Raw genomic sequence first — 14,288 nt, 5'->3', positions numbered from 1 at the left:
ACGGTATTATGTCCACTGTCCTCCGGAAGCTAAAGTGGCTTTGTTTCTCCAGAAACTGCAACAACTACCACTAAAAAGAGCACCTTTTCAGCTGCTTTGTTTTTTTTTAAAAAAAAAAAACATGAGGCTCCCTGTTAAATGGCCTATTTTTCAGAGTGTGGTTTTTTTGAAAATATATAAAAATAATATTTTTTATTTTAAAAATTATTTTAAATATAAATATATCAAAACAATTTAAAAACATTAAAATAAAATTAATTTAAAGTAAATAAAAAAAATTAATTTTTTTTTAAAATATTTTTAAAATATAAAAACAATCGAGTTCTAACTTCTAAGTGGTCTAGGCTGCAATGCAATAGCTTGCCTGTCTCCCTTATCCAACTATGGTACTTTTGTCAATCAGTTGTCATAATGTCAGACCTGTTCGGGAGTGACATTTGCGAAAATTTAAAAAAAAAATATTTAAAAAATATTTTTTTATATTATTTTAATATGTTAATATAAAAAATAAATTAAAAAAAAAACTCCCGAAAAACAATTTAAGCATTGGATTCCAAGTTTCAAATTCATTCAATTCAGTTTATCTCAAATGGGAAACGAAGTAACAAGTATTTGAATAATTCCTCTTCCTCAACAAAACTACTGTTATTAACAAGCATCTCAGATTATTGCATACTGCATGCCAAAGTGGGGGCAAAGCCAACACACCTGCTAGACAAATCCACAGAACATGTGCATACACATACGTACAGAACATCAAAGCAACAAGCAAAATTGCATGAGGCGCCGCCTCCTACACTTGAGCAATGGCTCCTTCCAAAGCTCTGTCCAATCTTTCCTCGAATGGAATAGAATTCCATTTCATCTTCTCATCCTGCAAAAACCGGAAAGAAATCGTTATTGTTTCATGAAAACTATAAGAATACAAAGCCATGAACATCGATTCAATATTACCTCTACTTTTTTTGTTCTAAGCATTCCTTTGCTGGAAGAGCCTGAATCTGATTCCACAACCCGTCCAGTATGAATCCAGTAGCTTCCAACAGTCCCTGTAAGAGGAGTTTCGACAGGAGTCAAACTCCTCGACCGTCTTGGAGTATTAGAAGCAGAATGTTGTTCAAGATCCTCAACTGTCAATGCTCCTAAAATAGGCCTATCTTCATGACTTCTTGGCGAACAACTCCTTGCAGATGGTGAGTTCCCAACAGAACTAGGGCTACCCTTGGACATGGGCGGTGTGGCCAACCAACTTGATAGGCTAGTATCCACTGCAATTTCTTGATCCACCAGCTTCTTCTGCTTGGGATTCTCTTTTGAATCTTTTCTGTACAACTTGAAAATAGTCTCCGGACTAATGTTCTTGTCAAAATCTTGCTCTACATTGACATTTTCCTTGTCTTCATGCTGCCATGGTGAGGTTGCTCTTGCTTTGGCTACTTTCCATTGAGTTAGATTTTCTACTGGATTCAGAACGTTGTCATCAAGCCGACTCCTAACTCGAGCATTTTGATTGGACCCCACTAGCTTAGGCTCCTCCTTAGGTGGTGATTCACCTTTTGGCATGGGACTAGTAACCTCCTTTTCACCCAATTCAGCTCCATACACCTGTTTTCTTGAATCAATTGATAATGAAAACAAAGACTCGGATGACTCTTCTTGAATCAATACTTGAACAGCATCATTCAAATCACTAGCTTCCAAGTCCAAATCTTCATAATCTTCTTCGTCAACACGATTTTGATATCTGTTATTTGGAGGATAACATCCGACATTTGATGCAACCACGTTAGTAACTGATTTGTTCACGTTTGATGGTTCTTCTTCTTTGTTTTCAGACTCTCTCTCTTCTTCTTTGTACTCTACTACGTTGTTGATAACTTCTTCATCAGTAAATAAACCCTCGTAGGTTTCGACATTCAAATTAAAAGTCAATTTCTTTTTCTCATTGCAGCTCATTTGCTCCTCAAGATTCTCTCTAACAGCATCAACGAATAAAACAAATTAATGCATAAATTAAAAAAAAAACTAAAACCACAAATCCAATGAACTAAATCAAACTACCCAAGATCTCAAGCCAAAAACAATGAATAGCTTACTTTGATTCCAAAATGGGCTCAATGGGCACCTGAGGAACTCCCTCTTGCTTTTTGGGTTCATGAACTTTCGAAGGTTCAGTAGCTCCATCATCCTGCAACAAACCAAGGGATCAGTAGCTGTTGTCAACGAGAAACTATATAACTGCTAAATGCTAAAATTGAAAAAAAAAGAAAAAAGAAAACATAAAGGATGAAGCTTGAAAATGGACTCACATGAGGTTTAGATGGAGTTACATTCACCAAATGTCTACATTTTCTATGCTTACAAGCAGTGAAACAAGCGAAAAGGGAGCAGCCCATTATTAGGCACTATTGACCTGACTTGTATGTAAAAGTTTCTTGCTTTTGTTTTTCAAAAGAAAGGAGAAAGGTCGTCTTCATGAGAGTGAGAGATGTTTTGTATAAAGAGGTTAGGAGGTGGAGAAGAAAACGGTGAGGGAAATTTGAGGAATCTGATTCCAGGGGCTTGAAAATTTGACCGTTAGGATTCTCTTTTTTAAAAAACAATTATGGATTCATCCCGTATTATTATTGGTGGGTGGTGCTGAACTCAAGAGGGAGTCACTCCCTTCAATGATAATAGATTTAAATATACAAAGAGGAAAAAAAAAAGACTAATTATTTTATTGCCACCTTTTCTTTGCTTATGGGATACAATTAAAAAATAAAATAAAAGTATCGGTGAATCATAGAAGTAGCCTTAGAAACCGTTTAGGAACACTGTGCAAATTGCGTTTCTAAAAATTTAAATTTTTTTTTATTAGAATTTAATATGGTTTATATATTTTAGATCGTTTTGATATGCTGATGTCAAAAATGATTTTTTAAAAACAAAAAAAACATCATTGACATGTATTTCGGCACGAAAAGTTATTTGAAAAACAACCGCTATCACACTGCCAAACATACTCTTATTGTATTATGGATTGCTTTTTTAAAAAAAATTAGACTTTCTACTGAGATTAATACAATCTTTAATATGGATTGCTTTAAAAAAAAAATTAAACTTCCTATTGAGATTAATACAATCTTTAAAATTTAACTAGTCCAGGATTTTTTTTTATCCTAATTTTTTTATATAAAAAAACTTGTATTATGGGTTATCTCAAATCTTTTTCTTTATTTTTCTTTGTTAAATTTAGCTTTTTAAAGAAATTCTATTTTTTAATTAAATTAAATTAATTCATTAAATATAAGCATAAGATATTCATTTCATGATATTTTATTTGGTTTGCTTTCTAAGTTGTTACTTTGATGGGGTGGGCAACCTCTTTTGATGTTAGGAGCAATCTTTTCATAGTGTTAATAAAACAATCTTGGTAAGTTTTTTTTATGACGAGGTGCTGTCCACAGAGAAGCGACAGTAAGTCTCCAATGGTTTTTTCTTTCTTCTCCTTCTAGGTATGATATTAACAGCTTATTTTTTTATATATATTTAATTATTGCTATTTTTTAGTTATCTATTATCGTTGCTTTTTTATTATATTATTAAATTAACCGAGCTTATTGGATCTAATAAAATCAATAACTCGATTCTCATTTTTTTAAAAAAAATTATCTGAGTATCTTTTTTTTTATATTAAAAAAAATTTGATCCAGCCCGCAACATAATTCGGAGACCAATCTAGTATATAGGCTATAGCAATTTAATGGATAATTCATCTAGACAATAAAAATAAAAATAAATCCATTTAGTCATAAATGAGGGGTGGTGTCTCGGCTCTTAGGAGGTAGAAAGGGGCTCCGATGAGCCCAAGCTCCGAAAATCTTCGAGAAACAAGTAGGAGCTAGCATCAAAACAAAGGTCGTGTGACATTTCTTCTCATATAGGTTGTTAAATTAAAACATAGTAAAATATAATTTAATCTCTATATAGGGTTGAATCAGAAAAAACAATTTTACAAGGAAAAAAAGAAGGAAAATGTATCCATTTAGACTCTGTTCAAGGATGCGGTTTAACCAGCTTTTTGTTAAATTTTAAATTTATTTTATGTTTCAAGTTAATTTTTTTTAGTGATTTGAAATGCTGATGTTAAAAATAAATTTAAAAAATAAAAATAAAAATATTATTTTGATGCAGTTACAAGTGAAAAACAATTTAAAAAACAACATCAATCACACTCCCAAGTAAATCCTTATTCTTATGCATTAAATCTGTCTTGAAATATTACTTGTTATATTGAAAATATTAAAAAATAAAAAATTATTTTGTAAATACATCTATGTTGAATCTAGGGTATGGAAGGATGGATCGAGAGGAGTATAAATATAGTAAAATGAAAGGATGAATAATGCATTTATCTAGTAGTTTGCTAATAACAGGGGAAGGGATCAAAATAAATCCATTCAAACTGAAAGGTTCAGTTGCAAACAAGGAAGGATAATTCATTTATCTTTAAATATTTTATGAATTAAATTTCATAATGCTATCTAAAATGGAAAAGAAACATGCATGTATGCATAATCACATATATAATGTTAGATAAAATAAATTATTTTATTAATTACAAAATCTTCTAAACTATATATATAAAAAAAGACATAATGTATCATCGAAGTAAGATTTCAAACCCAATGGATTAATTTAGGGTTAGCATCCAATGGAATTTATGAACACTTTATTAAGACATATTGTATCATCAAGGTAAAATTTCAACCATGAAGGGTTAACTTAATGGGTAAAAAAGTTTGCTTTCTTTTTTAACTTTGGAGGTGTTGGAGAGGTTTTCAAGGAGCGTAATGTGATGGCAAAGGGTTTGAGATCTGCATAGCAAATCTCGAGTTCGAATTAGGATATGCACCTCTTGTAAAAACCTGTGACAACTGGAGTTTTACTCGCTCACTTAAGCTCACAAAGTACGCTTTTCAAGGTGTGGAGTTTCCTCGAATAAAAAAAAAGGTGTTGGAGAGTATGGTTGCGGTTATTTTTAAAAGTGTTTTTTACTCAAAAATGCATCAATATAATATATATTTTTATTTAAAAAAAATTATATCAACACATCAAAACGATAAAAAAAACATAAAAAAATAATTTAAATTAAAAAAAAAATTCAAATTTTACCTAATCCAATTTAAAATACAATACCAAACAGGAGCTTTGTTGGGAGAATTCATTAAATTTCTTTAAATGCTTGAAAGAACTTAATTTTGATTGATATGTAAGTTATTAACAATACACTTATTATCAAAATAAAAAATAAAAATAATTAATATTCTTTTTTGTAGTTTTATTGCTAAATACACTGCTAAGTACACTTTTAGCATGCACTTTTTTTTCTATCCACAATTATAGCCAAAGCCACAATCTTACAAACCTAACACATACTTACTGTGCTTAAGATATTAGCATATATTATTTTTCAAGTATTTTTTATATTATCTTATTAAAACAATTTAGAAATGCAAAATAAAAAGAAAAAAAATCAATTTTTATTTTAAAAAAACACACACAACACCAGCACCAAACAACTCTTAATTCATTCTAAGCTAATCTGATTGCCCTTGTCTCAATGGCCTTTAGCCTTACAATGCTTGCAAAATGTACCTCTTCTTCATGAATAAAAAGGAGCTATTTTTGGGGTGATATTTAAATGGTCAGATTCTGAATTTACTTTTCAGAAATTATCAGTTTGAATCTCATAAATTTTAAGACCATTGAAGGTTTACATAATTGTTAATTTCAGGATCTTAAAAAATTAATCGAGGTACGTGTAAATTAACTCGAATACTAATAATTTTTAAAAAAATTACTAGCATAAAAAACTAGGTTGTGTAACATTTATTCTCGTGTTGATTATTAGATTAAAACAGAGTGAATATAATAATTTAACCTCTTTATTGATAACCTAATGTAACTTTACTTTTATTTTTAAAAAAATATATTTCAATCCCCCAATTGACTTCCACAAGCCTCTTTGATTCTTACCCACATCTTTGAATTGTCTAAAAATGGATAATTAAAATTGTGACTGCCCATCAATTTAATTTGCATTTTGGTATTCTGATTGGACTTGTAGTTGGTTCAAACGTAATTTAAAAAAACTATTTAATTATGAAAATGGGTAATATAATCCATTTTAAATAGATATTTCCTTCCTAATAAAAATTTAATGAAGTATTTAGAAATATCATAGTTGTTGTTTTTCAAAGTATTTTTTTTAGAAATGTATTAAAATAATATATTTTTTATTTTTAAAAATTTATTTTTAATATCCGTATATCAAAACAATAAAAAAAAATATAAAAAATAAAAATAAAAATTTAATTTAAACCACCTTCCAAAACAACTATTTCAAAATGGTTATAAAATTGCCAAGATTAAATTATGGATTATAATTCATTAAAAAAAAAAAAAGGAAAACAAAACCTCGGTTGCCTCATGATGAGAAAACCAATTCTTCATGATCCAAGAGAAGAGAAGTAGAGAAGACGAATGACTCGAGAGAACATCTCTACTGATGGCCGACCGACTACCTCGGTAAAGGCCCGTGAACTACTTTGGAAATTGCTGGAATCTAAATCCATATGATGGGGCCCTATTGTGTATTCATGATCAGAACAATGAACGGTTCTGATTAGAGAGAGAGCACAGCCTTAAGAAGCGCACCACCACAAGTTCCTACTTTAGTGCTAATAACGATCTATTAAAAGCCAAACGAGATGGTCTTCTTCGTTAATTATGTGCCTAATTAATTATTCATAGCTTTGCTTGTCTGCTACTTTACTAATCTTATTTACTTTTTGGAGCCGTGGGAATACTTAACTACTCGCTCTAGCAAAGAGCCACGTGTTTCAAAACACTTGTCAAGCTCTAAGATTACCATCAAGCCACGATACCATTATCTATATCTCAACAAACACCCCGTGACAAGGGATTTCTACTGCTTTTTTTTTTTTTTCCCTGGGGGAGTGAAAAATGATTTGGATTCAAGATATTTTTATGATAAAATAAAATAAAATAAAATTCAGTATGTCTAAATCCAAAACCATGAAGCTTTTTGACAAAATAATTTGAGGTTAAATCAAATAATTTAGAGGATGTAAAGGAAAAATTGACACTTCAAAAAGTTATACAAAAATAGATATTAAATTTATCGTTAAATAAGTTAATTTGATAAATTCATGATTCAGAACTTGATTTAAATATAATTTAAAATAATTTTGATATTAATTCATTCAAATTTTAGATGACTTAATAGGTTGGTTTGAGACTCAATTAAATTTTAGTCCAAACTTATAGCGTAAAAACCAAGATTTTTCTTTAAAAAATAAAATAATATTATTTTTATAAAAACAGAATTAATTTGAATTAACTAAGTTGACCCAAAAATCTAGTGAGTAATGAGTAAGATTTGATATATCTTGAAAAATCTTAAATTTAAATATTTGAAAGAGAAGATGAGATTCAAGAACATAAATAACTTTTTTTATTTTTTAAAAATTATTTTAATATTATCACATCAAAATAATTTAAAAAAAATTAAATATTTTAAAAATATTATTTGGAATGCTATCGCATCAATCTATACTTAAAACTCGTGTATTTCCAGGGAAAAAAACATAATTTAATATAAAAAAACAATCCGTACATATTGAATGGACCAAACACAAATTCTTTGGATCTAATAAATGCATGGAAATAATTAGCTGTGAATAATGCTCAAAACACAACATCAATAGTATCATCATGTGCATGATTATTACTTGTAGCCAATAAAATGAAAAAGCAACAATCTCTTCTTGTTGATGGGACAAGTCACTCAATCATATATATATATATATTTTAAAAATATATATTTTTAAAATACAAAAACAAAAATATTTTTAATGTATATTTCATAATGCGGTTTAGGATATTTTTATAAAAATATTTTTTAATTAAAATAATATTAGTATATTAGTATATTAAAATAATTTTAATATATTTTTAGATAAAAAACAATATTAATTTTTTAAAACCAAAACTTAACATTATATCATTTTGGTTTTGAGAAAATTAAATTAACTTATCAACTAAAAAATTGATCCATCCATGCAAATCAAGTGTTGAATGTAGTCAAACCTTGAGCCAGATTTTATAATTATGCGAAGCTCTCCCATTAATGGCACTGTAGTTCATTGGTAATAGTCTTTCAAGTATTTACTAAGAGATTACCTATTCAATTCTTAATAAAAATAGTATTGATATAAATATTAAGAATTTAATTTATTTTCTTATCACGAAAGATACATGAATCCTTTCTCTTTTTTATTTTTTTTTAAATAATAATAACTAATTATACATATATATAAAAATATCTTCACACATATATATATATATATATATATATATATATATAAAATAATTTAAATATTGACAGCTGTTGATAATCCATCCATGAGGTACTTCTACCACTGCTGCTAGACTTGGACAGTGGCTGGCGGCAGAAACTGAGCCAAAGGGTGACACAACAATCTAGCACTTCTGAAAGAAAGAATGAGTGCATGCACCGAACCACAACCATCTGTGTGCGTGTGTGGTCTAAAAAGTTAGTCAGTGTGAGGGAAGGGAAGGGAAGGGAAGGGAAGGCATGTCTGTTTGTTTCTTGGGAAACTGAAAAATGAAATTTTAGTGGTCAGTTTCCCAATGTACTTTGTACCTCTCTTTCTCTGACAATTCTCTCACTTTTCTTCCTCTTATGGCTTTGATCAGCAAAAATGGCCCTTTTCTTTGATATTTTATTACTATCATTCAGATTGTTTGAATTTTGTGTTGTTCTTGTAAGACTGCATATACTGTTTTGGGATTTCTGCGAAGTGTTTTTTTTTCTTGTGGAAAACTATTTTTGCAGTGTTTTATCTCAGCATGGCATGTGTCTGTGTGCATGGTTTTTCTAATAGGAACTCATCCCAGCTGTTTGTGACTTTCTTCTGCTTTTCCTTTATTATCCAAATGTAAGCATTTCATTTTTTTTTTCTCCCTTGAAACCATTGGCTAACCAAGAGGAATGGAAACAAAACAGTAGTAATAATAATTAATGGCTCTGATATGATGCCTACCATTTTTCTCTATTTTTTCAGCATGTTCTTAAAGAAGAAAGAACTTGTGTTGAAATGGGGTTATGTTGGATTTTAATTCTTTAGAATTTATGCCTGTCTTTTAGCCCAAATATGTTTTTTTCTCAGTTTTTCAAATATTTTTGTGCGAGTACTAATCAGTATTCTTATTTATTTTGCAGCTGGAAGGGGTATAGAAGTGGACAGGAAAGTTTAGAAAAAGTTACGAAACTGTGAATATGAATGGCTGAGACTTGGGAGGGACAGCTCTTTAAACTTTGTTCTTTCTTGTAGGACTTTTGGACAAAGCCCATACCCGAGTTTTCTTGCACAAGAAATTAAAGAAAGAAAAAGAAAGAAGAAAGAAACTTGCCATGAGCAGGAAAAGTTTGGTTTAGTAGTACACTTCCATGCGAATCATTTGTTTGAAGTAGTTGGTTGGTATGCCACAGCAAAGGTTTCAAGTATCCTTTGGGGCTCTCTAGTTTTGGACCCAAAAAAAAAATGAATACGGAGCCACTGAACCAGAAATCTCTTGAGAGAGTGGTGTCACAGAAAGCTTTACAAATTGGCAGTTCATTTCCATGTCAAATTTGTGTGGTGGGTTTTCTTAGTGGAGTTTGTCTCACCTCTTTGTTTTTGGCTGCTCTTACTTCACTGGGGACTTTTGAGTTTGGTGGCATTTCATTTTCTTCCATCTCTCTGGGAAATTCTCCTTTGAATTCTTCAAGTTCTGGGTTTTTCAGTGAGTATAAGTTAACCCTGTTTGTTCTTCAACTGCTGTTTGTTTCTGGCACTGTCATTTGTAAAATTCCTGCAAGTTTTAATTGGTTTTGGATTTATGAACAGGGTTTTTAGTCCAAAAAGTTTTACTGTTGAATTCTCAAGTCTTGACTGATTGTTAAAGTTGATCAGAGTAATTTTGATTGGTTTTTGGTGAAGACAAGGCAGAAATTCATGCATGAAAAGTAAAGCCAGGAATGATCAAAGGGTGCATGTGAAGCAACATAAACTTCAAGTGACTTGTTAGATACTTTTGTTGGTTACTTCTCCACTTGACCTTGATCAGAGCTTCTAGATCACTGTTTGCTAGTGTTTAACATAATTAGTCCAACCACTCGTTCTCTAGTATACTTAGAATTGAGGCCAATAACCCTACTGTTCTTGAGGTAATGATTGATAAGTTTTGATGCTTTGGAAATAATTATGCTCTTCAAAAGTTAGCCTTCATGACGAAGTGAAGTATCTTACTTAATTCTGTTTTAGTCAGTCTTCTAAACAATCGCTGTCAACTGCATCCCTGAGCTGTTGATGAATTGTGGATCTCATGTAATTTAAAGCTTTAATTTTATAACTAAAAGCACTTGGATTGATTTAATTGCAGATACAGTTACAAGTGCAGACTGCAAATTTAAAAGAAAGGAAATCTTTACAGAGAGGTGGGTTGACTCAAAGAGAAGTGAAAATGGGGTCGATGATGAGAGAGTTTCATTATTACATTCAGCTTGGAGTGCCTTACTATCCGAATCAGTAGATGGAGAAATTGCATTCTGGCAAAGTTCCGGACTTGGGAAATCTGCCGTGCCAAATGCCCCTCATTTGGAGAACTGCAAGTTGAGTGAACAAATAAATGAACATCTTGATAAGCGTGCTGAGAATGAGAGGCTTCCTCCTTGGACAACTTGGAAGGGATTATTAAACGCACACCCTGCATCTATGCCCACTGAGCAACTGAGGTACTTTAGGCATCAAGCAATACCTGAAGGTGCTTATCCTCCCTGGGTATGTTTCTGGTGTACTTGATCAGAATGTCATTATAACTGAACAATTCCATTCATCTTTGGCGAACATTTAATTCTGTAAATCATGCTCAACATTGTTTGGATTTGAGAGAGATGGAGCGAGGCGAAGTAGAGAGAATAATTTGATGAGTAGAGAAGAGAGATTTCAAGTTGGAACATGACTGATTATTCTAAATCTCATTTTACCTTTCGAAATCCTGCTTGAGTTCTATAATCAAACAAGGACACGGATCATAGCATGGTCAAACAAACAGGCGATGATCATAGAATAATGATCTATAAAAACTGTCCACACATTGCATTCCTCTCACTTCGTTCATGATTAGTGATCTATAATATTGCATCCTACAAATATTTTGTTTCTATTTCAAAGTTTTCCATTCTTTCCATCATAATTTTACTTAATAATGTTGTCAGGTTTTAGCTTCATTGCTTATTGTTATGATTCCCAGATTACTGGATCGGATGAAGAAAACTATCCTCTTACTAGGAAAGTGCAGCGTGACATATGGCTCCATCAGCATCCTGAGAACTGCAGGGATCCTAATATAAGATTTCTGGTTGCTGAGTGGGAGAGGTTACCTGGTTTTGGTATTGGAGCTCAGCTAGCTGGAATGTGTGGGCTTCTTGCTATTGCAATCAATGAGAAAAGAGTCCTTGTTACCAGCTACTATAATCGAGCCGACCATGATGGTTGTAAAGGTAGGAGTGAAGAATCAAATCATTCATGTTTCTTCTGATTCTTTTTTAATGAATAGAAGTTGTTCTAATTGATAATTATTTCCAAGTTGTATTAAATGGATAAGGATATGATTGTGTGTAAAAGCATCCTCAGATGAGTTACTTGTTCCTTGCATAAAAAGTTATGAATTTGCCCGTTCAATGTTTAATGTTTCATGATAAATGTCTCCCCCCAAGGAAACTCAAAGCCGCAAGGGGCAAGTGTTGTTTCTAAGTTCTAATCACCTAGTTTTTACCTGGTGTTATTACATGTCAAGAATGTGTTATTTGGTGTGAAGCCTTAGAGATAACTAAAGGTAAGAGTTGGAAGACAACAATGTTGTTATTGATAAACAACCGTCAACACTTTGTTCTTATAGGTTCTTTGCGCTCCAGTTGGTCTTGCTACTTTTTTCCAGAAACATCCCAAGAATGTCGAGATCATGCTTTTGAGCTAATGGGTAATAAAGAAGCATTGGAAAGGGGAATGGTAACTACAAAAGACAATTACACATCAAAAGAAATATGGACTGGACGGACTCCAAGGCAAGTGATCATTGCATGTGTAATTAGAATTAACCCTTGGAGATAATTGTTGCTCTTTATTCCCAAATGACTGCACAATTTGTATAACAGGGTATGGGGCGAACCGTGGAGGTTCTTGCAACCAACAACAGAAATAAATGGGAGTTTGGTTGCGTCTCATCGTAAAATGGATCGAAGATGGTGGAGAGCACAGGTAATACTTAAAATTTACCGAGAAGGGAGTGAGACCTGCACTTTCGTGCTGTTCCTTAGAATTGTTAGCATTCTCAGATTTTACTTTCTTACCAACAGAATTTAAATGCAAATTTGGAACCTTAGCAATTCCATCTTGTTACCATGGAGTTGCAAATTGCAACTTTTCTCTTATTATATAATTCTCATTTTACTACTTTGCGGCTAGAGAAAATAGTTTATGATGTTAATTCAGATGCAACAAATGTCAGTGAGAGATGATTAGCCACAATCATATAGAAATGGGAGTATGAGGGTGATGGAGGCCATGGGCAGCGAGCAAATTTCCTGTATGCGGTGCCTTGCTTCTGCTTTTATTTTACATATAGATTGTTAGAATTAAAGCCCGCTGGCCTCCATGTTCTGGCACCTCAACCAACATGCCATTTGTGTCTTGTATATGCTTCCATGATGTTTAGCAGCAGTTTTGACACCCACTCCTCTCATGGAACAAGCATCCCTCTCCCTCTCAGTTAATGTCAGGCAGATGCTTTTATATTTATACAAGTTTGCAAATGAGACATTGTATAGCTGTCATCAGGCAATACGCTACTTGATGAGATTTCAAACTCCGTATATGTGCGGTTTGATGAATGTTGCCCGAAATGCTGCTTTTGGGAAGGAAGTTGCAAAGATGTTTCTTACAAGTCTCGGCAAGGAATGGCCAAAGGTTTTGTTAATCTTAATCTCGTGCATTTACCTGTTATAGAGAACATTAATCTAAAGTCTTGAACCTCAGTTAGCTGCATTGTTAATCTTCACTATATCACCTAAAATGAACTATTTTTCCAAATGATTCTCATAATGAACATGTTCTAATAGGATTTTGGGAACAAGAGAAGGTCAGATATTGAAGAGTTTGTATGGTCCAATCACAGACCATGGATTCCTAGGCCATTGTTGAGCATGCATGTAAGAATGGGAGACAAGGCATGTGAGATGAAGGTAGTTGAGTTTGAAGGTTACATGCATCTTGCTGAGCGGATCAGGCAGCGTTTCCCACAACTCAAGAGCGTTTGGCTATCAACTGAAATGCAGGTTTGTGCCTGATACTTGATGCGTTTTTTGTATCTTATTTTCTCACACACACTCCCCTTATCATTATCAACGATCTGATACATTTTCAGGAAGTTATCAACAAGTCGAAGCTATACACGAACTGGAATTTCTACTACACGAATGTAACACGCCAAGTTGGGAACGCGACAATGGCCGCATATGAGGCAAGTCTGGGCAGGAAAACCAGCACAAACTATCCCCTTGTTAATTTCTTGATGGCAGCAGAAGCTGACTTTTTCGTCGGAGCATTGGGTTCAACATGGTGCTTTCTCATAGATGGCATGAGGAATACTGGAGGGAAAGTAATGGCAGGTTACTTGAGCGTCAACAAAGATCGGTTCTGGTAGGTATTATCTATCCAAAGTAGGTTTGTAAGTAAAAATGGAATGAGTTCATCTGTAAATGAGTTTTAATCTTTGCACCATAATGTTCCACTTGTACGATGTACAAATAGTAGTGTGATGAAATAATGTAGTGTTTGTCTGAACAAGGACGCAAATTTCTGCACTTCAATTAACTCTAAATTTTTATTATTATTTTTAAATTATTTGGATATGTTGGTGTTAAAATTAAATTTTAAAAAAATATTATTTTGATGTATTAGCGAAAAACATTTAATGCTAAATTTATTTAGGAGAGTTGTACTTTTGAAAGTGTGTTTTTTTTAAAAAAATATATTAAAATAATATTTTTTATTTTTATTTTTTATATCAACATATTAAAAGGTTAAAAATTTTAATTTTTAATAAAAAAAAAACAGAAAAAAAAAAAAACACCGAGGAAGTCTATTCAAGGGCAC

The 14,288-nt window shown here is 32.1% G+C and overlaps 2 protein-coding genes across 5 annotated transcripts; one reads left to right on the top strand and one right to left on the bottom strand.

The window, feature by feature from the left end:
* Nucleotides 1–626: 626 nt before the first annotated feature.
* LOC7474628 (uncharacterized) lies at nucleotides 627–2,590 on the bottom strand. 2 transcript variants are annotated; one of them, XM_052446287.1, is made up of 4 exons: nucleotides 2,310–2,590; nucleotides 2,097–2,188; nucleotides 961–1,975; nucleotides 627–874 (listed from the first exon to the last, which is right to left on the bottom strand). In XM_052446287.1, the coding sequence occupies exons 1-4, from the start codon at nucleotides 2,394–2,396 to the stop codon at nucleotides 794–796; spliced, it is 1,275 nt and encodes a 424-aa protein (XP_052302247.1). In that variant the 5' UTR covers nucleotides 2,397–2,590; the 3' UTR covers nucleotides 627–793. The 2 variants fall into 2 exon arrangements, with proteins under 2 accessions (XP_052302247.1, XP_002319113.3); XM_002319077.4 differs by having other exon boundaries at nucleotides 955–1,975; nucleotides 2,310–2,587.
* A 5,876-nt stretch (nucleotides 2,591–8,466) lies between these two features.
* On the top strand, nucleotides 8,467–14,002 carry LOC7474627 (uncharacterized). 3 transcript variants are annotated; one of them, XM_006375794.3, is made up of 9 exons: nucleotides 8,468–8,709; nucleotides 9,314–9,876; nucleotides 10,516–10,913; nucleotides 11,386–11,635; nucleotides 12,034–12,199; nucleotides 12,290–12,392; nucleotides 12,972–13,100; nucleotides 13,253–13,468; nucleotides 13,558–14,002. In XM_006375794.3, exons 2-9 carry the CDS (start codon nucleotides 9,636–9,638, stop codon nucleotides 13,834–13,836), a joined length of 1,782 nt encoding a protein of 593 aa, XP_006375856.1. In that variant the 5' UTR covers nucleotides 8,468–8,709; nucleotides 9,314–9,635; the 3' UTR covers nucleotides 13,837–14,002. The 3 variants fall into 3 exon arrangements, with proteins under 3 accessions (XP_024439967.1, XP_006375856.1, XP_024439966.1); XM_024584198.2 differs by lacking the exon at nucleotides 8,468–8,709 and adding an exon at nucleotides 8,838–9,029; XM_024584199.2 differs by lacking the exon at nucleotides 12,972–13,100 and having other exon boundaries at nucleotides 8,467–8,709.
* The last annotated feature ends 286 nt before the right edge of the window (nucleotides 14,003–14,288 follow it).

Source organism: Populus trichocarpa, chromosome 13 (assembly GCF_000002775.5).
Source record: "Populus trichocarpa isolate Nisqually-1 chromosome 13, P.trichocarpa_v4.1, whole genome shotgun sequence".
NCBI lineage: Eukaryota > Viridiplantae > Streptophyta > Magnoliopsida > Malpighiales > Salicaceae > Populus > Populus trichocarpa.
The sequence above is the reverse complement of the archived record's forward strand: the minus strand, read 5'-3'. Positions and strand labels throughout refer to the sequence as shown.

What these genes read in the sequence shown, in the direction of transcription:
- LOC7474628 (XM_002319077.4), bottom strand. Translation starts at nt 2,396, where the DNA reads ATGGGCTGCTCCCTTTTCGCTTGTTTCACTGCTTGTAAGCATAGAAAA. An exon ending in GAGCCCATTTTGGAATCAAA is followed by an intron (nt 1,976 to 2,096) that starts GTAAGCTATTCA and finishes TGATGCTGTTAG; the next exon opens with AGAGAATCTTGAGGAGCAAA. An exon ending in TTAGAACAAAAAAAGTAGAG is followed by an intron (nt 875 to 954) that starts GTAATATTGAAT and finishes CGGTTTTTGCAG; the next exon opens with GATGAGAAGATGAAATGGAA.
- LOC7474627 (XM_006375794.3), top strand. Translation starts at nt 9,636, where the DNA reads ATGAATACGGAGCCACTGAACCAGAAATCTCTTGAGAGAGTGGTGTCA. An exon ending in CGACCATGATGGTTGTAAAG is followed by an intron (nt 11,636 to 12,033) that starts GTAGGAGTGAAG and finishes TTGTTCTTATAG; the next exon opens with GTTCTTTGCGCTCCAGTTGG. An exon ending in TCGGCAAGGAATGGCCAAAG is followed by an intron (nt 13,101 to 13,252) that starts GTTTTGTTAATC and finishes ATGTTCTAATAG; the next exon opens with GATTTTGGGAACAAGAGAAG.